Here is a 21,851-nt window from a genome sequence, read left to right as displayed (position 1 = left end):
CTCCCGCTGTTCATCGCCAAATGACAAGCGGCTTTGAGAAATTCGTGCAGAGCAGCCAGTGTGTGGTTTCATTGCCTGATTGACGCTGGTACGCGGCTCTCCATTGGGCTGCCGGGCTGTCCGTCGGTCCAGCGCTGAGCCGTCTTGTCCGTCCGTCGACTGGCCCGGTCTGAGCGCGGTTGCGCTGAGGGCGGAGGTGTCAAAGTGCTTCGCTCACCTGTGGACCGCGGAGGGGGGTACACTTGTTTTGGAAGGAAGGGTTGGTGGCACCCGACTCTCGGTGATTGTGAGGAAAAGAGGGAGGAGGGGAGGGGGAAGAAATGCATGACAGCTGTTGAATATACCCTGCTCTCATCTCCGTGAGGACACCGAGGGGAGGAAAGGCAAGGTTGGGAAGAGGAGATAACGCGTGCCCAGTTGAGGACGGCGCTGTGCTTTGGGAGTGGGAGGTGCCGATATGGCTGATGGAGCGGCACCCAATTGTCATCTACTGCTGGAGTGGGTTTATGGCTACCGTGGACATCAATGCCGAAACAACCTCTACTATACTGCCACCAAGGAAATCGTTTATTTCGTCGCAGGTGTTGGGGTGGTTTATAACACGCGGGAGCATAAACAAAAATTCTTTCTGGGTCACAACGATGATATAATCAGGTATTTCACTTCATATTTTTGAACTACCGTTACGTTAAATACCGAACTCCGCCTTTAATTGGAGAATTGCTGTGCTCTTTACTCCCGGTTCCCGTTATTTGTTTGTATGTGTTGGAAGGCAAAAAAAAATGTGCCCTCGAGTCCGTAAATCTGTCAAGTTTCTTTCTGATATACATTATCTGCTTCGTGCACGCTCAAAATCCGAGTTTGCTGATTTTAAAATAATCAAAAATACTAGTGGATTTTTAATCCTCTTCTCTTCCGCCCCTCCCAACCTTCATTCTTCACCTTATCGAGTCCGCGAACGATTGGAACGGAATCGTTCATCAAGGAGAGATATCATTTCAAGTCTGCTAAAATATTTTTCTCGTTTGGGTTTCTCATACTCTGTAAACGCAACTAATCTAAATTAAATTGTTCCCATAAAAAATACCTTTATTTAAGGAATTATTCGATGCTGTCATTGGACTAAAATGAATAGTTTGTTCTGTGTTGTAGAGTGAAATTATCATAAGGCCTATAAAATATTAAAACGTGTTGATGTTCGATATTTCAAGTAATTGGAAACTATATTTTGAACTGTGTGGGGTGTGTTTTATGTACACGAGCAACTATAGATTGTGAACATCTACCTACCATCATCGTGTACATGCGGACTTGAATTTGGAACCATTAACTTTTAAAAACCTTCACAGTACAGTAATCAATACGAAAGAAAACCCTTGTTCAACGCAAGCATTAGTTGACCGTCTGGTGATTGCTGTTTTATACATGCAGATGGTTTGTATTACGGGAGCGTTTCAGAACCCGAACCGCGGAATCTAGACCTTTGTTTAATAAATGAGTATACTGCTTTTGTCTTGAAGCTGCCTGTAACACGGTTAGACAGAAAATTTACGACGTATAATTTATCCGATACTTTTAAAATTCCTTGGTGGATTGAGATCCCAATTACAAAGGTTGAATCATATAAATGACAGATGGATGGGTCAGGATGTGAAGCGAAGGATTTATCCGTTCAAATCACCATTTCTAGGTAGCATTTTGGATAGATGATTAATGCTGTGCTGATGTTTTGACGAGCTGAATTTTTTTTTAAATGTTGAATGTCATGCAAAGACTAATGGTTTACAATAACGTATTGTACGGTCTTGAAACTTATGTTGTGCACAGGTATGAGCTTCCAGGCAAAGTACTGTCTAAAAAATATTTATATCTGCCTTTTAATTCATTAAATTAATCTGTGATTTGTGGGGTTTGAGAAGCAGCTGGCGTGGATATGTACCATCAGGTAAATTAGAATGGTGTATTTTATTTTATCTGAAGGATATAAATGCTATCCTACATTTATGTAATTGAAGCTTAGAGGATGAAATCAACAAATGACCCCTGATACTGGCCTATATTTCTGAGCTTGCTCTACTATTGATTTTGAAATAAATAATTATCTTTGTATTGCACTTTTGACAACTATTATTTCTCCCCTACCCCACTATGGATGTAGTGAGAAGTTAAATGTGTGTCGAATCTTTTTTGACCTTAATGACACGAGTGAAGTAAAAGGAGGATTTTGTCAGGTAGACGCAGGGAAAATGTTTCTAATGCGGCGAGTCCAAGGTTAGAGGACAAAATGTTAAAGAAATTATGAATTATTCCATCCTATACTTGGAACAAAATCGTTTGGCCTAAGAGTAGTAAGTTGGATATTTGAATCTTACTGTCAGAAATAGTTGTAGCATTGAACAGGAGAAAGTACACAAATGTGCACAAAAGCATAGAAATAACTGTTAATAGTTTAAATAATTGAAGGATAAGAGAAGAATTGGCTTCAGCACATGCACTGGCATCGACCAACAGGGCTGAATAGCTCTAAAGGCAGACTTTGTATGTATCCAAATCTTATGTTATATTTATAATATACCTATTCAAGATATTGCTCAGGTCATTTTCAGTGTCACATTTTCGAGTCAGTTCAACATTCTTATTTAAGATCTTAACCTACCTAGTCTCCCGGTGGCTCATCACTTCAACTCCCCCTCCCATTCCCAATCTGACCTTTCTGTCCTGGGCCTCCTCCATTGTTAGAGTGAAGCCCAGTGCAAATTGGAGGAACAGCACCTCGTATTCCGCTTGGCTAGTTTACACCCTAGTGGATGAACACTGACTTCTCTAACTTCAGAGAGCCCTTGGTTTCTCTCTCCATCCGCTCCCCCTTCCCAGTTCTCCCACTAGTTTTACTGTCTCCGACTACATTCTATCTTTGTCCCACCTCCTCCCTGACATCAGTCTGAAGAAAGGTCTCGACCCGAAAGTTACCCAATCCTTCTCTCCAGAGAAGCTGCCTGACCCGCTGAGTTACTCCAGCATTTTTGTGTCTACCATCCTTATTTAAAATGCTCTTTATATTGATTACTTTGGCGGCACGGTAGCGCAGCGGTAGAGTTGCTGCTTTACAGCGAATGCAGCGCCGGAGACTCAGGTTCGATCCTGACTACGGGTGCTGCACTGTAAGGAGTTTGTACGTTCTCCCCGTGACCTGCGTGGGTTTTCTCCGAGATCTTCGGTTTCCTCCCACACTCCAAAGACGTACAGGTATGTAGGTTAATTGGCTGGGTAAATGTAAAAATTGTCCCTAGTGGGTGTAGGATAGTGTTAATGTGCAGGGATCGCTGGGCGGCACGGACTTGGTGGGCCGAAAAGGCCTGTTTCCGGCTGTATATATATGATATGATATGATATGATCATGGGCATGGTCCAAGGTATGTGAAGAGGACATAAATAGTCAAGGCAAATGTGGGTCCCTTGAAGACAGAAGCAGGGGAATTTATTATGAGGAACAAAGAAATGGCAGACGAGTTGAACCGGTAGTTTGGATCTGTCTTCACTAAGGAAGATACAAACAATCTCCCAGATGTTCTAGTGGCCAGAGATCCTAAGGTGGTGGAGGAACTGAAGGAAATTCACATTCGGCAGGAAATGGTGTTGGGTAGACTGATGGGACTGAAGGCTGATAAATCCCCAGGGCCTGATGGTCTGCATCCCAGAGTACTTAAGGAGATGGCTCTAGAAATTGTGGACGCATTGGTGATCATTTTCCAATGTTCTATAGATTCAGGATCAGTTCCTGTGGATTGGAGGGTAGCTAAAGTTATCCCACTTTTTAAGAAAGGAGGGAGAGAGAAAACGGGAAATTATAGACCAGTTAGTCTGACATCAGTGGTGGGGAAGATGCTGGAGTCAATTATAAAAGACGAAATTGTGGAGCATTTGGATAGCAGTAACAGGATTGTTCTGAGTCAGCATGGATTTAGGAAGGGGAAATCATGCTTGACTAATCTTCTGGAATTCTTTGAGGATGTAACTAGGAAAATTGACTGGGGAGAACCGGTGGATGTGGTGTGCCTCGACTTTCAGAAAGCCTTCGACAAGGTCCCACATAGGAGATTAGTGGGCAAAATTAGAGCACATGGTATTGGGGGTAGGGTACTGACATGGATAGAAAATTGGTTGGCAGACAGAAAGCAAAGAGTGGGGATAAATGGGTCCCTTTCAGAATGGCAGGCAGGGACTAGTGTGGTACCGCAAGGCTCGGTGCTGGGACCGCAGCTATTTACAATATACATTAATGACGTAGATGAAGGGATTAAAAGTACCATTAGCAAATTTGCAGATGACACTAAGCTGAGTGGCAGTGTGAACTGTGAGGAAGATGCTATGAGGTTGCAGGGTGACTTGGACAGGTTGTGTGAGTGGGCGGATGCATGGCAGATGCAGTTTAAGGTGGATGTGTGAGGTTATCCACTTTGGTGGTAAGAACAGGAAGGCAGATTATTATCTGAATGGTGTCAAGTTAGGAAAAGGGTAGATCTACAACGAGATCTGGGTGTCAATGAAGGGAAGAATGCAGGTACAGCAGGCAGTGAATAAAGCCAATGGAATGTTGGCCTTCATAACAAGAGGAGTTGAGTATAGGAGCAAAGAGGTCCTTCCGCAGTTGTACAGGGCCCTAGTGAGACCGCACCTGGAGTACTGTGTGCAGTTTTGGTCTGCAAATTTGAGGAAGGATATCCTTGCTATTGAGGGCGTGCAATGTAGGTTTACTAGGTTAATTCCTGGAATGGCGGGACTGTCATATGTTGAAAGACTGGAGCGACTAGGCTTGTATACAGAATTCAGAAGGATGAGAGGGGATCTTATTGAAACATATAAGATTATTAAGGGGTAGGACACGTTAGAGGCAGGAAACATGTTCCCAATGTTGGGGGAGTCCAGAACCAGAGGCCACAGTTTAAGAATAAGGGGTAGGCCATTTAGAACAGAGATGAGGAAAAACTTTTTCAGTCGGAGAGTTGTAAATCTGTGGAATTGTCTGCCTCAGAAGGCAGTGGAGGCCAATTCTCTGAATGCATTCAAGAGAGAGCTAGATAGAGCTCTTAAGGATAGCGGAGTCAGGGGGTATGAGGAGAAGGCAGGAACGGGGTACTGATTGTGAATGATCAGCCATGATCACATTGAATGGTGGTGCTGGCTCGAAGGGCCGAATGGCCTACTCCTGCACCTATTGTCTATCAATAGTCAATAGTCAATTTATTTGTTACATACACATAAATGTGCAGTGAAATGAAAGATTACGCACAGTCCAACAATAAAACCAATAAAAATAAGCAATAAAAATATGCAATAACACACAATCATAAACCAACACCAAACAAAAAGAAACATCCATCACAGCGAGTCTCCTCCAGTCACCCCCTCACTGTGATGGAAGGCCAGAATGTCTTTTCTCTTCCCCTGCCGTGGTCAGGCTGTTGAAGTTGCAATATTGTCTATTGCCACGAGCTCTGTTGTAGATTTCCAATATTCTATGACTTTATACATAATTATACATAATTGCTGTTGAATGAGATCAATTTCTAGAATATACCATCTAAGTAAGACACTTGATGGTTTTGTAATCAATCTGCAGTACAATACATTGGGCAGAAACTCACCAGCTCTTGCCAGCACTTCTGAATGGAGCTGCTTATGTATTGTCATTTAAATGACGGTAAATCCAGCATGGCAAACATAGAAGCCTATGATGTGCTGACAGAATAGGAGCACAAACCTGCTTGCTCCATTTTTGGACCCCATGTCATGTTCACTGATGGAATGTATTACTGTCAATTTATCCTGGGCATTAGTGGTTGGATAAAAACAGAAAATGTATGAAAAACTCAAAACAAGAAATAGTTAATGTTTTGGGTCTGGGTCCCTTCATTGGAAGTGGAAAGTGAGAAATAAATAATTTAGGTAACAGAAAAGGGAGAAGAGGTCAATGGGTGGCTTAAGAGAAATTTCTCCAATAGGGTAAATGATGTGGCAGTTGAGATTAGAGCAAGCTTATTTGTCAATGTAATGTTTTGCTAATGCTTCATAGAAGCATAGAAACATAGAAAATAGGTGCAGGAGGAGACCATTTGGCCCTTCGAGCCAACACCGCCATTCATTGTGATCATGGCTGATCATCCACAATCAGTAACCTGTGCCTGCTTTCACCCCAAACAGTACATTCAGAAAGTATTCAGACCCCGTCACTTGTTCCACATTTTGTTACATTACAGCCTTATTTTAAAATGGATTAAATTCATTTTTTAAATCATCAATCTACACACAATACCCCAGGATAAAAAAGTGAAAAACAGGTGTTTAGATATTTTTGCAAAGTAATTAAAAAGAAATAACTGAAATACCACATTTACATAAGTATTCAGACCCTTTGCTATGACACAAAAAATTGAGTTTATGCCCATCCTGTTTCCATTGATTATCCTTGAGATGTTTCTACAACTTGATTGGAGTCCACCAGTGGAAAAATAAATTGATTGGACATGATTTGGAAAGGCACACACCTGTCTATATAAGGTCCCACAGTTGACAGTGCATGTCAGAGCAAAAACCAAGCCATGGAGACGAAGAATGACTAAGCTTTCTGAAAGTCTAAATACACCACATCCACTGGCTCTCCTTCATCCATTTGACTTGTCACATCCTCAAAACTCCAGAAGATTAGTCAAGCTGGATTTCCCCTTCATAAATCCATGTTGACTTGGACCAATCCTTTTACTGATATTCAAATGCGCCTTTATTACCTCTTTAATAATTAACTCCAGCGTCTTCCCCACCACTGATGTCAGGCTAACTGGTCTCTTATCAGTACCTGGGTGTTTACCTGAACCATAAACTGGACTGAACTGATAATAGTAATGCACTGTATAAGAAAGGCCAGAGCAGACTGTACCTGCTGAGGAGACTCAGGTCCTTTGGAGTGCAGGGATAACTCCTGAGGACCTTTTTTGACACTGTGGTGGCATCAGCCATTTTCTATGGAGTGGTCTGCTGGAGCAGCAGCATCTCAACTGCTGATAAGAAGAGACTGGATAAACTGATCAAGAAGGCCAGCTCTGTCCTGGGATGCCCACTCGACTCAGTGCAGGCGGTGGGAGAGAGGAGGATGATTGCAAAGCTATCATCACTGCTGGACGACTCCTCCCACCCCATGTAGGACACTGTCACTGCACTGAGCAGGTCCTTCAGTGACAGACTTCTTCACCTCAAGTGTGTGAAGGAGAGATATCAAAGGTCCTTCCTTCCTGCTGCCGTCAGACTGCACAATCAACACTGCTCCCAGCAGACCAATAAATAAAGATAATTACCATTATTTTATTTTTTTAATGAATGCTTATTTATTTTTGTTATCCACTTTGCTGCTGTAACCCTGCAAATTTCCCTGTTGTGAGACAAATAAAGTACTTATTATTATTATTATTATTATCTTAATTCCCTGTTTTCTCTCTCGCTCCTTTCTTGAAAAGTGGGATAACATTAGCTACCCTCCAATCCACAGGAACTGATCCTGCATCTATTTAACATTGGAAAATGATCACCAATGCGACCACGATTTCTTGAGCCATCTCCTCGAGTACCCTGGGATGCAGACCATCAGGCCCTGGGGATTTATCAGCCTTCAGTCCCATCAGTCTACCCAATACTATTTCTCACCTAATGCAAATTTCTTTCAGTTCCTCTGTTTCCCTAGATCTTCTGTCCTCTAGTACATCTGGGAGATTGTTTGTGTCTTCCTTGGTGAAGACAGATCTGAAGTACCTGTTCAACTCTTCTGCCATTTCCTTGTTACCCATAATAATTTCACCCGTTTCTGGCTTCAAGGGACCCACATTTGTTTTTACTAATCTTTTTCTCTTAACATACCTAAAGAAGCTTTTACTATCGTTCTTTATATTCTTGGCCAGCTTACCCTCGTACTTCATCTTTTCAGCCCGTATTGCCCTTTTTGTTACCTTCTGTTGAAATTTTCCCAATCTGCTGGCTTCCCGCTACTCTTTGCTATGTTAAACATCTTTTCTTTTAGTTTTATTCTATCCCTAACTTCCCTTGTCAGCCACGGATGCCTCTTACTCCCCTTAGAATCTTTCTTCCTCTTTGGAATGAAATGATCCTGCATCTTCTGGATTATGCCCAGAAATTCCTGCCATTGCTGTTCCACCGTCATTCCTGCTAGGATCCTTTTCTAGCTCCTCTCTAGCCTTCATACTCCCCTTTGTTCAACTGTAACACTGGCACTTCTGATTTAACCTTCTCCCTCTCAAATTGCAGATTAAAACTAATCATATTATGTTTCCTTTACCTTGAGTTCCCTTATTAAATCTGGTTCATTGGACAACACTAAATCCAGAATTGCCTTCTCTCTGGTAGGCTCTAGTACAAGCTGCTCTAAGAATCCATCTCGGAGGCACTCTACAAACTCCCTTTCTTGGGGTCCAAAACCAACCTGATTTTCCCAGTCTACCTGCATATTGAAATCCCCATAACCTTTCCTAAATGCCAGTTCTAACTCCTGCTGCAACTTACACCCTATATCCGTGCTACTGTTGTGGTTTGAGTTGTTGTACAATCTGATCTACTGGGATAAACCCAAAAGTTTTGACACAGGGGAAGGAGGAGTGCCAAATTCTGGAAGAATTCAGCAGATCAATCGGTAACTGTGGGTGGAAAGGATCAACGTTATTGGGTTGCTAGCCTGCATCAGGACAGGATTATCTAAAGTTTGTGAATATGGCGTGGAGGCTGCAACCCGTCTGGATGGAAGTTGAAGTGTTGGTCCTCAAGCTTGCATGTAACAGTGTTGTAACAGTATCATAGATAAGAAAGTGGGTTTGGGATGATGAATTGAACTAGCAAGTAACCAGAACCTCAAGGTCACTCCTGAAGACTGAGCGCAAATACTCTGTAAAGTGATTTCCCCAATTTGTGTTTGATTTCTCCTTAGAAGAGGTCAAATTGTGAATACTGAAGGCATTACACTAGATTGGACGAACTGCAAGTAAATCACTGGGGAAGACTATTTGGATTGGACCTTGCCTATATATGACGCAATTGTTATTTACGATAAATTAGTCAATACCTAAATGTTAGCTAAACATTGCTTCATTCAGGCATAGATTATTCTGAAGATTCACAAATGGGACTGCCAATTTTACTATGATTATCACATATCCTCACTTCTGAAAATGTGATGTATCAGCACAAAATAGAGTCATAGAACTATACAGGCCCTTTGGCCCACCTTGTCAATGTGGATCACAATCCTCTAAGCCCTTCTTATCCCTGTAACTATTCAAATGTCTTTTTAAAAAGTCACGATTGTACTAATTTCGTATGACGGCTAATTCCAGAAACAGACCTCCTGAGTGAAAATATTGATTTGTGGTCGCTCTTAAATCTCTCTCCTCTCATCTTAAGCATATGCCCACTAATTTTAGAATCTAATGTGGAAAAAAAACCTGAGGATTCACTTTATCCATGTGCCTCGTGATCTTGTACACATCAATAAGGTAATCCCACAGCCGTCTATGTCCAAAGAACAAAATTGCAACTTCTAAAATCTGTTCTTGTAGCTCAAGGCCAGGTAATTTTCCGGTGAATCATTCTTGCACCCCTTCAAACTTAATGACGTCCTTCCTATTGCTGGGTGACCAGAACTGCACCCAGAGCTCCAAAGTGTGGTCTCACCAACGATTTGTAAAACTGCATCATGATGTCCCCACATTTTTACTCCGTACCCTCCCTAGCTGCCTTAGTTTTGTACCTCCATAAGCTGTTAGGATTGTTTTGTTCTGCTCTAGAACTGCTGGACTTAGCATCCCACTTTTATCCACTTTGTCAGTCTCCATCTGTCTGAAGTTGTGGAAAGGCAAGATGTTGCTTTGTACACCAGTGTCAACCTTGCATCACAGATTGATCTTGGTGTTGTTCCTCTGAGTGCGGACCTTTGTGAAGATCTCTTCACGATGATATTTATCATCCAAGTTATGAACTTAAATAACCCTAACACTGAGCTCGAGGAACTCTTCATTGTGCTGTTTCTTGTGTCCAGCTCTGCAGACAGACTTTCTGCACTTCCTACAAGTAGTTCCATAGGCTGGGCAGTTGGTTTTATCACTGAAACCATGTGATCTGCCACAATTCCTGCATGTTTTATGTTTAGCTTTGGTTGGTGATTGAGACATCTTCAATCTTGGATATTTAGATCGATATATTGGGTATGGACCTTCACTGCATCCACTCTCCTGCAATAGACATTAGAGACATTTGCCTGTTTGTAGGAAACATGCTATGCCAATTGCATCTCTTTATTAGAGATATCGCGTGGAAACAGGCCTTTCGGCCCACCGAGTCCGCACCAACCAGTGATCCCCACACATTCACAGGACCCTACACACACTAGGGACAATTTACACTCAGTTACAAGCCAATTTACCTATAAACCTGTACTTCCTTGGAGTGGGACGAAACTGAAGATCTCGGAGAAAACCTACACAGTCACGGGAATAATGTACAAACTCCATACAGACAGTAGCCATAGTCGGGATCGAACCGGGTCTCTGGTGCTGCAAGCACTGTAAGGCAGCAACTCTACTGCTGCGCCATCATGCCGCCCTGTAAGAGTCTTAGAGTATCAATTTTCCATCCCTTCCAATAAGACTTCTGGACATCTTTGGATTGTGCACCGCAAGAATTGGTCAAGCACACTGTCATTCACCTCTTGCGTATCTTTTTCATCTTTGAGATTGTAATCCACACTTTTAATCATTAGCTTGTGTTAGCCCTTGAAAAATGTAGCAGCGTATGCAATGGTGGGTCTTTGGTTCAAGGTGCTGTTGAAACTTATCTAAGAGCTTTTGGCTTCTCTCTATCCTCCTCTTGCTCAGAAGTCCAACTGTTATATAACTCTAGTCCCTTCTCTCCTTTTTCAGAGAAGCAGGTAGCTAGCTTTCTCACTCCCAATGGCATCCTTTAACATGCTGTTGTTCATCACGCCACTATTCTGTCTAAATCTGGTGAAGGCATTTGCTATATTAGTGGTTTCCCAGTCTATTAGTGGCTAGAATGTGCGTATTCATCGCAGCTTCTGCGATGTGCTTAGCATTGCCGTTCCAAATGTGCATGATCGGGAAAAAAGCAGGCTCAATCAGTTACATACATTTAAGTCTGCAGTGTGGTTACTCGCTTGTTTTCACTGGCATATAACAACAAAACAAAGTCAGTCTTTTGTTGACCATTTGAATCCTTGGCAGCTGGTTAAAGCATGTTTAGCAATTGTGGGCCATCGTAAGAATAATTGCAGCTGCCGCCATGTTATATTTTATAGTTGTGAACTTCATGTAATAAGAAAGAATGGAGAAAACACTTTGTGTCATGATTCGCATTAAAGAACTTCCAACACAATGGCTTCTGCTCTTAATGGCTTCTGCAGACTGCTCCTGATCACATGATGTCAGTATGTCCTGTACTCAACTGGATTGTCACAATAACATATTTTCAAAAGATGACAATACAACAACTACCCTTTGACTCCATCCTCCAAACCAATTTTGAATCCAATTGTCAGCTCACCTTTGATTCCATGTGATCTAACCTTCCAGATTAGCTTAATATGCGGGACCTTATCAAGCACCTTGCTAAAGTCCATGTAGACAATGTGTACTTCCCTCCCTGTATCAATTCTCTATGCGACTTCTTTTTTTTAAAAATCACTTGATTTTTGAGACAATATTTCCCACACACAGTGCCATGCTGACTATTCCTGATCAGTCAGTGCCTTTCCAAATAGATCCTGTCCATAAGAATCCCCACCAACATCTTTGCCATCATTGATGTTGGGCTCACCAACCCTGGCTTGTCCTGGTTGCCCTTCTTAAATAATGGTGTAACGTTAACCACCCTCTGGTCTTCCTGAATTTCACCTGTGGCTAAAGATCCAAATATCGCTGCAAAGGCCTCTGCAAGGTCTGAGTATGCACTTAGTCAATCCTGAAGGATTATCCACCTTAACACGCTTTAAAACCATAAATACCTCCCCTTTGGGGCTAGGACACAACCCCGAAGAACTTGTACAGAGATGTTCATAGGATGATCTGATTAAGCTCTGCCCATAGTGTCTTTACTGTGAAGTATAACGCCAGCCGGTGAATAATTTCTTCTGAATCCCCTTTTTGATTTTACGCTCGGCCAAATGCTGTCTTGATATCAAGAGGAGTCTGATCACCCTGCCTAGTAAATCGGCTTTTGTTTATCCTTATTTCGACCACGTGGTCTGGAACTGAGCCACGCAAGTGAAATCCAATCTGACCATCAGTGAGCAAATTTGGATGAATGTTAGCCAGAAGGGTCTTTGGGGGCAATTTTCAGCATTGTTTGATAATTGCCTCTGTTGTAACCACAATGGAACAGCTTGGATTCAGACATGGTTATTTCTCGAGTGTAAGTCTTTATAACCCAGACGTCTGGTTCCAGTCGTTTCTTGATAACTCATGCAATTAAATTAAATTGGCTGAAGGCTGGAAGAAGCTAAAAATGCTCAAGTTATTCAACCTTGCCTTTGGCAGTCAAGAGCTGTCTTTTTTTGAAAGATGGGCATGTTCTTGGACCAACCTCCCCCTAGCTGTTTAGTTTTCTGGGTCTATTCATTGATCAATGAGGCAAGATGGCTTTGGATTTTGGAGTAACTTGGTTCTGTCTAGCAGAAGTTGTTTTTGCTGTGTAGTTCTTGTGTGTGATGCAGCTTTCAAGTTAGCACTTCACTTGGGCATGCCTGGCACTGCTGCTGGCTTTCTGAACCAGTGTTGAATGGCTAACTCAGGCTGGATCATGCAATTACAAATTATTGTCATTGTACATTCGTGAGTATTGTGACACTGGATGCAAGGTTTGAATTGATGTATGACTGTTGCAGGATGTCTGAACTAGATGGGTAATTTTATGGTTACCATCTCTTGCATTTTTAAATTCAAGATTATTTAATGAACTTTATAGAAATTCCCCCAGCGGTAGGATTGGAGTTTGAATTCTTGTTTTCATGTTGGTAGTCCAGGCCTTGGTATGAGGAGACTGGCTGAAAGTAAACTAAAGATAGGGCTAGGGATTACCAAGGTATATGATAGAAATAGTTTGTGCGCTGCAATAAAATTGCAGAGGGAGAGAGGACTTGCAAAGACCCCAACGAATGCAAACAATAAATGATGGGGAATGGTGATAATGGCTTGGTTTATTAAGGCAAATTCAAACAGGACTTGATTTTTGGCATTTGTTTTGAGTGTCTTTCTTTGGACAAAACACAACTCTATGTCCTCAAAGATGAACTCAAACTGGTTGATTCCTCCTAACTTGTAAACAGTTAAATGCAAAATATTATTTGCATATTTCCATCATGTATTATTTTATTTCTTTAATTCCAATAAATGCAAGCTGATCTCTGAGATGTAATGTTCATGATAGTAATTTTATAAAAATGGTTGGGCTGATATCTCCAATGGTTAGTGTAATTTGAATTATTGCAATTTGTTTGCCATGTAAGGATGCCCCTTTATTGACAAAACTGCAACAAGGCAAAGCATCGTTTGCAATGATTAATTGAAGTTCTACTTTTCTAAAGTAATATGTTAATGGAGGTTGAGTAATCTGAAAGCTACAAAGTGCATTGAAACTCGAATGGCCCATTTCTAAAGTCGATGACCTAACTATACTAAATTTTTCATAGCTTTACCATGGTCATCAGAATAGTTATCAATCACAGGGTCATTTAACATTTTCTTTGGTATACTGTCAATTTTTTTAATTGAGTTTGCACTTTTGTGTCACGCAGAAATAAAGATGAGTATGGTTGAAAGCAGGCTGATGGTAGAAAATATTGCAATGATGGATGTCCTTTTCATTAGTTAATGATGAAGAATGATTATAGACTGAATCCATGGAGCATGAACATTTTGAAGATTGTACAGCTGAGGATATTAAATCAGAAAACATCCATCATTTTCAACCAGTGGATTAGAAACACTGTGTGAATTTGCATACCTATTTGTGGATAATTTAAATATGCTAATTGATTAGAAATATTTTACTTATAAGCTCAATAAATTTATAAATCTTTGAGGCATATTTTGTTTTACTTGCACAACTGAAAATACAGGTGCATTTTGTTCTGAGTATTCATTTTCAATATTTTATGACTATTGGCAGTATTATTTATTCTCTATCAGTTGTAGTTCACCGCAATTAATCTCGTGTTAATTAAAATGCCTTCCTCCTTGTTTTTGAATTGCGTTGGTGTCTTTCTTTTCTAATTAAGGGCTACAGATAAGCATGAGCTCCAACAATACTTTATTTATTGTACGGTAGCCTTCACAAGAACCACATTTATACATTTATTAAAGGATGAACCGTCCTGGGACCTAACATGATTCCCTAGGGAACAGGGTCCATCGCTTGAATAGTTCACAAAATAAAACAAAGGATGATGACTTTTTTGACCCGCATTGAATATTAAATCTGCTGTTTCATAGAAACCCGATTACTCCAGGCCTGATGTTAACATCTTCCATATTTGACTTGACCTTTTCTATTTCTGTGATTACATACCCACACTGACCTTCCTGTCCTGGGTTCCTCTATTGCTAGAATAATGCACATGCCATCGGGGGGAACATGGAACATAGAACAATACAGCACAAGAACAGGCCATTCGGCGCAGAATGACTGTGCCAAACATGACATCAAAACCAACTCTTATCTGCCTGCACATAATCCATATCCCACCATTCCCTGCATATCCATGCACCGATCCAAAAGTCTCTTAATTGCTACTATCGTATTAGCCTCAACCACTATTCTCGGCAAAACATTGCAGGCACTCTCCATATCTCCTTTAAACTTTTCCCCTCACCTTGAAGCTATGCCCTCCAGTATTTGATTTTTTTTTCTTCCTGGGAAAATGGGTCTGACTGTCTCCCCATCTATGCCTCTCATAATTTTATACACTTCTATCACGTCTCCCTGTAATGTCTGATGTTCTACAGAAAACAATCTGTCTGTCCAACCTCTGTAGCTAATACCCCCTCATAGAAACATCATTCATCATTCCTGATGCAGGTAAAACACCTCTGCACCCTTTCCAAAGCCTCCACATGCTTCCTGTAATAGTGTGACCAGAACTGTATACAATACTCCAAATGCGGTCTAACCAGTCCTATAAAGTTGCTTCATGACTTCCTTATCAAAAGCCCTACTGAAATCCACCAAGACAATATCCACCGCCCTACCCTCATCAATAACTTTTGTCATCTTCTCACTCTCTATCAAGTTAGTAAGACATAATCTGCCATGTATAAAGCCATACTGACAGTCCCTAATAAACCAATTCTCTTCCAAATGGGAGTAGTTTAGAGATAGTTTGAGATACAACGTGGAAACAGGACCTTTAGCCCACCAAATCCATGCTGACCATACACTGGTTCTATGTAATCGCACTTTTGCATCCTGCATACTAGGGGCAATTTACAGAAGCAAATTAATGGACAAACCTACACATCATTGGAATGTGGGAGTGAACCAGAGCACCTGGCGAAAACCTACACTGTCGGTCACAGGGAGAACATACAAACTCCGTACATACAGCACTTGTAGTCAGGATCAAACCCGGGTGTCTGGCACTGTGAGGCAGCATCTCTGCCATTTTGAATCCTACTCTGAAGAGTCCTCACCAATAACTTCCCTACCACTGATATGAGGCTCACCGGCCTAAAATTCCCTGGATTCTCTCTACTTCCCTTCTTAAATAAAGGAACAACAATAGGCATGCTCCAGTCTTCTGGGACCTCAGCTGTGGCTAGAGAAGATGCAAAGATTTGCATGAAGACTCCAGCAATATCCCATCCTGTCCCATAACCTGGCATAGATGCAATCAGGTCCTAGGGGGTTTATCCACCCGAATGCTCTTAAAGAGCCCAACACCTCCTCCATCTTAATCTCAAACTGCCGTTGCATAATAGTAGTTTGAACAGCTTCGGAGGTTTACAACCCATCAGTATGAATATTCTCTTACTATCCCACTTCCTTTTCTCATTTTTCCCCTGTCTCCTGATTATTTCCTTTTCAAACATTGCAGGAGAGGTGATGTTGGCGATTTGATACCTGAAGCATTTTTACAGCCGAGTTTATGGCTTAGTTTATGACATGCATTTGCGGTTGCCAGGAATGGAGCACTGTTGGAACTGATGGAAGTCACACCAAGCAGAACAGAAATATTAAATGAGCAGAATAATAGTTTACATAAAGTAATGAAGTGGTTTGCGATGGATGACATAATAACCTTCTAAGGATTAAGAGATTTGATTTCAGCTGACACTGTGGCAAGTTGACGCATTGAAAAAATAGTACAAGATAAAGAGATAAAAACAAAATGATGAACAAAAAAAGTCGATTCAAGAGCAATAGGGCAACAAAAAGATTATGTTTAATTAAGCTGTTAATGCTTATTGAACATTTTCAACAGCATAGCCCATTGGCCAAGGACAACTACGTGTTCATACTATTAAGCTGCTGAAATAGAAATTCATCAACAGAACCTCGAAGATCAATAAAGCCATGTAAAGCAAATGTAACACCTTTCACCACCATAGATTGCTATAAAGCAGGGATCCCCAAATCTTTATACCAAAAGGTTGTAAACAATAGAAAATAATTCTCTTCCTAGACTTGCTAAGGAATTGTTTTCTGAAACCACTTGTTTGATTCATGTTTCTCACTGACTAATTGGCAAATGTGAAATATTTGCTCACAAATGTATGTGCTGCCAAGCCCAATAAAGGAGCTCTACATTTTTGAAGACATGACAAATTACCACTATGGAGGTGCTCATGGAGTGCAAGAAAATCACCTTCACTGCTCTTGTCCTTCAAAGTATCATTTGTCTGCAGATCAATCAGTTCACTTTGCAGAGATTCTGGTGCAGAATCAACACCAACAGCAAAAACAGGGTTTCAAAAGGCTATACATCAACTTCATGCTTGTTCTTGGGAACTGTTTTTGTGGCAGGGTAATCTTTTGCACTGTCACTTCCTCTTGGAAATTTTGTTCCTAGAGGAGAGGGGGGAGGATCAATAGGTGCTGCACCAATGCAGGAGAGGTTTGGGCCCAACGCGTCCACTTGGTCTAGTATAGCTATATAAATTGCCAATTCGCTTTTTGCTGTGTGGTTTAATGTTGAGGTTAATTATGCACTGAGATTGGTTAGGAAAGTGAGCTCCCATAGCTACTGGCTATCAGCACGTTCTTTCACCAGCCTGCTTTTTTCAATCATTTGTCGATGTTGGTGCTTAGTTCCAAAAATCCTCTTGATGATTGCCAAGACTGAGCTATTGCATGTCACCGCACATGTAGAGCCTATAGTTGTGCAGTGCATCAGATATTTTTTTTAACTTTGCAATCATCTGACTGTGTGTGTGTGCATGGTAGTGGATGAAATTTACTATTCACACCATGGCTTTCATGGCCTCAGTAAATCGCCTCATTGTACGAAGCAATTGTTGATGAATAATCAAAAGTAATCGGGTTTTATTGTATTCATTCTACACATTAACATAACATTTTTTCCCTATCGTGTTCCTTGCTTCATCAGTGGTAACGGACTTCAGATTTTTCCACTTGAAATCATGGTGCTTGGGTATTTTTTCAGATCCCTGAAATAAAAATCGCTTTGCCCCTACTGTAGGGTATTTTCGTACTTTGAACCGGTGCCAGTTTCTTGTGGAACAATTTGTCAATCCTGCAAATGAATTTGAGCAGCCAAACAGTGTCAATAATAATATCATTACTCTCAACTGAAACAACAGGAAACACCAGAATTGTGGGCTAAACCTTGTAATTGTGTCAATTTGTAATCACCCAGATCCTCTACTCTCTTCTGGGCATATATTTTCAATTACTTGTAGCATACACTGCTTAATAAATGCTCCCTTTGTAAATGACTTGTTGCCTGAAGCTCTCAGCTGAGATACTTGGCTTTAACAGAGGCAAAGTTTTCCTTAAATTTCCTCTGAAGAGTTTTTGCTGCCTGACAAGAATTTTTTTTTCAACTGCACAAATCTTTCCTTCCTGAGTTCCATCATATTCCTTCATATATTCAGAGAACCTATCTTGTAATACCTTCTATAAATATATTCCTTGCAAACAACAATGTTTTTTTTTAGCATATCAAGCAAATTATTTTATTGATGCGAGGGACTTCACAATATATGTCAGAGCACCTTTCATTAAATTTGCAACAATCTTCATTGATCATCTGTAACATTGTCACAAGAAAATGCGGGACATGTAAAGGATAATAACCGAAGTATTGAAGTCTGATGTAAGCATTCTGTTTAATAGACCGATTTGCCTTTTCCTCAGTTGTTGGCATTTTTGTGAGATATCATTGCATTTGGGGCTTGTGTTTTTCTGCAATGCATTTTCAAAGTATGTACTCCTTTTCATGGGCTGTACCTTCATGGTTATTAAATTGAACTATGCAATCATTTTCTTTTAAAATTATTCGTCGGGGGCCAATCAGAAAAATTAACTGAGCTGCAATCGGTCAATGGGCCATACTTTGTGGACCTCCATTCTACAGCATTTCATTCCAAGGAATCAATTTGTGCCAACCATAGCCAACTTTCTCAAGACAGCTTAGAGATGTAACTGGGTAACATGCTTTAGCGAAATAAGTATTTTGATTGAAGGATGAGATGAGCTTGCCTCCTCTTAATTGGGAAGTGTGGTGGATTACTTGGCATACAAAATATTTGTAGCCATTGGCAAAGCTGTGCTGTGCTGCACTATATATGGAATGAGGCTTGAGTTCAGTTTTGTCCAACAGTCAAAACTGATCTACTGAAATTATATGGGTCAGGCAGCATCTTGGGAGAGAAGGAATGGGTGATGTTTCGGGTCGAGACCCATTCCTTCTCTCCTGAGATGCTTCCTGACCCGCTGAGTTATTCCAGCATTTTGTGTCTACCTTCGATTTATACCAGCATCTGCAGATTTTTTTTTCCTACTGAAATTATATAGTTATTATAAAGTATTTAGATTTATAAACTAAATTCAACCATATCACAGATTTTAAAGAGGGCAAGAAATTTTTTGAGACACCAAAAGAATTAAATTGAAGAAATTTGTGGTTAATATTTAATTAGATGCCATAATAAAATTGTGTTTGCACATTGATTTTACAGTTGTGTACACGTCTGATCCTCCAAGGAAGTGAATGTTGTTATAAACAGACAGGGGGAAAAGAAAAATGAGTAATGAACAGAGTAATTTCTTTATGGATACGTAATGTGTAGTTTGCCATTTATTTGAATGGTTGTCATAAGAGCCCTGGCTACGTAATTTTTGTCAGAACTTTCTATGAAGTAATGGACCTGTCAATATGATGAATCTAGCAATTGTGCACTTTAAGTTCTTTTGGAATAAGCTTCGTCAATCTAAGCAATTCGCCTGTCAACTTACATTGCATTCTACATATCCACCTATCTCGACAATATTCCTATAACCTTTTCTCCATTTGGGGTTCGTGGACTAACTAGCCATGTTGAAATTTAACTATTGGCAACTTTGCTTGAAATAGTATCCTGTAAGATAAAGAGAACATAATTATTTCAGGTAAAAGAATCAATTAAGATTCAATGGAATATAAAAGAGGTATTGTCATAAATATGCAGCTACTTTCTTCTTGGCATACTAGTTGAGCAGACGTGGATGTGTGTGCCACGATTTCTCTTGCACAATTGTGCCTCAGAGATTAATGTGGTACTATAATTGGTAATACCATAACTGGGAAAATTTCTAAGACATAAATAGTGCCCCGCAGTCAGTCATTATGACTTTTGGGAGCCTAATTTGAATGAATGGTTCTAGAATGGTTCAGTATTTCAGATGTAACTATTTGCTGCATGAATATTTTCTTTAAATAAACTTTCTGTTCAATCCCCAGTTTAGCGCTCCATCCAGAACGAACTTTAGTTGCAACAGGGCAGGTGGGGAAGGAGCCGCATATATGTGTATGGGATACCTACAACGTGCAGACAATATCCATTTTGAAAGACGTTCACACTCATGGAATAGCCTGCTTGGCTTTTGATCACGATGGCCAGGTGAGCAAATTAATTGCTAGTTCTGTTAGTACATTGCAGGTGTGTTGGCATAATCATTAAATTGCTGTCCAGCTCATGTATTGTCTTGGATTGATGGTCTGGCTGCACAAGTACAAATCTCATCAAAGCAGCTGGAGAGATTTACATTTGATTAATTATGTAAATTTGGAATAGTACTGATGATCATGAAGTAATGAAATGTTTTGTTTAAATAACAACCCAATTCACCAATGGCCTTTTAGGAAGGACATCTTCCATTCCTACCTAAATGTTCCTCCAGTCCCTTGGCTAGGTGGTTGATTTTTAACTGCCCTCTGAGATGTTATTACAAGGTGCTCAGATCTGCAATCGGGACTGTTAGTCTGAAGAAGGAAACTGGCTCAATGTTGTTTGCCCAATTCCCTCCACACAGGGGTCACAGTTTAAGGATAAAAGGATAGGTCATTTAGGACAGAGGTGTGGAAAAACTTTTTCACCCAGAGAGTTGTGAATTTGTGGAATTCTCTGCCACAGAAGACAGTGGAGGCCAATTCACTGGATGTTTTCAAGAGAGTTAGATTTAGCTCTAGGGGCTAAAGGAATCAGGGGATAATGGAAAAGGCAGGAACGGGGTATTAATTTTAGATGCTCAGCCATGATCATCAAAAGGGCCTACTCGAAGGGCCGGATGGCTTACTCCTGCACCTATTTTCTATGTTTCTGCATACAGCCTGACCCGCTGTTTGTTCAGCACTTTGTTTTTTTACTCAAGATTCTGGCATTTGCAGTTTTTGATGGCAGGTGGCGCCACCAGCAGTGGCTGCCTCGCCAACAGTCCGTCTGTCCGTTCTTTTTTGTTATTTTTAATATGTGTTAAAAGTATGTTTTAGTGTTCCTTGGTTTGTTTTATGTGGGGAGGGGAGGAGTTGGGGGAAACTTTTTTTCAATCTCTTACTTTGACAGAGAGGCGATTTTTGTTGTTGTTGGTTTTTTTCTCTGTGTCGTATCTCCGTCCCCACTGCGGCCCAACATCGTGGAGTTGCTGGCCTTTCCTGGAGACCGACGGGCACACCAAGCTGTGGGAGTCTGCGGGACTTTAAAATGGTGGAGCTTGCGATCCCTTTGCCGGGGATCAAAGCTCCAACCGCGGGGCCTGTGGACTTTAACATCGTGAAGTCCGCGGTCTCTGAAAAGAAGAGGCCGCCTCGGGAGCTCCGTGCCGCGGAGAGTTTCAACTGCCCCGACGCGTGAGTTTCGATCACCCCAACAGGGGCTTCGATTGTAGGCTGCGGGGGCTTTGATCGCAGATTGGGCTGCAGATTGCTTGACTGCCCCGACCGTGGGAGAACTAAGAGGAAGAAGATTGAACTTTATTGCCTTCCATCACAGTGAGGAATGTGGAATCCACTGTGGTGGATGTTTATGTTAACTTTTATGTGGTTGTGTGTCTTGTTGCTTTTCACTTAGTATGGCTGTATGGTAACTCGAATTTCACTGTGCCTTAACTGGTACATGTGACAATAAACTGATATTGAAACCTTGGTGTCTCCATGGGCAATAATTCAGTTTTAGTGTGGAGATATAGCCGGAAACAGGTCCTTCGGCCCACCGAGTCCACGCTGACCAACGATCAACCTGTACACTAACACTATCCTACACACACTAGGGACAATTTACAACTTACAAAGC

At 41.0% G+C, this 21,851-nt stretch overlaps 1 protein-coding gene across 8 annotated transcripts in view; it reads left to right on the top strand.

Annotated features, from left to right (window-relative positions):
• The first annotated feature begins 95 nt into the window (after positions 1-95).
• LOC144597399 (echinoderm microtubule-associated protein-like 5) overlaps positions 96-21,851 on the top strand; it is a 116,458-nt gene continuing 94,702 nt past the window's right edge. For 7 of the 8 annotated variants that reach the window (XR_013547746.1, XM_078406726.1, XM_078406725.1 and 4 more), the window contains exons 1-2: positions 96-654; positions 20,024-20,183. Coding sequence is in view for 6 of the 8 variants with exons in the window: in XM_078406726.1 (XP_078262852.1) it covers positions 458-654; positions 20,024-20,183 (357 nt within the window). In the remaining 2 variants the exon portion in view is untranslated. The remainder of the gene's footprint in view (positions 655-20,023; positions 20,184-21,851) is intronic. The other variant, XM_078406727.1, reaches the window with a different exon arrangement.

Source organism: Rhinoraja longicauda, chromosome 10, assembly GCF_053455715.1.
Source record: "Rhinoraja longicauda isolate Sanriku21f chromosome 10, sRhiLon1.1, whole genome shotgun sequence".
NCBI lineage: Eukaryota > Metazoa > Chordata > Chondrichthyes > Rajiformes > Arhynchobatidae > Rhinoraja > Rhinoraja longicauda.
The sequence above is the reverse complement of the archived record's forward strand: the minus strand, read 5'-3'. Positions and strand labels throughout refer to the sequence as shown.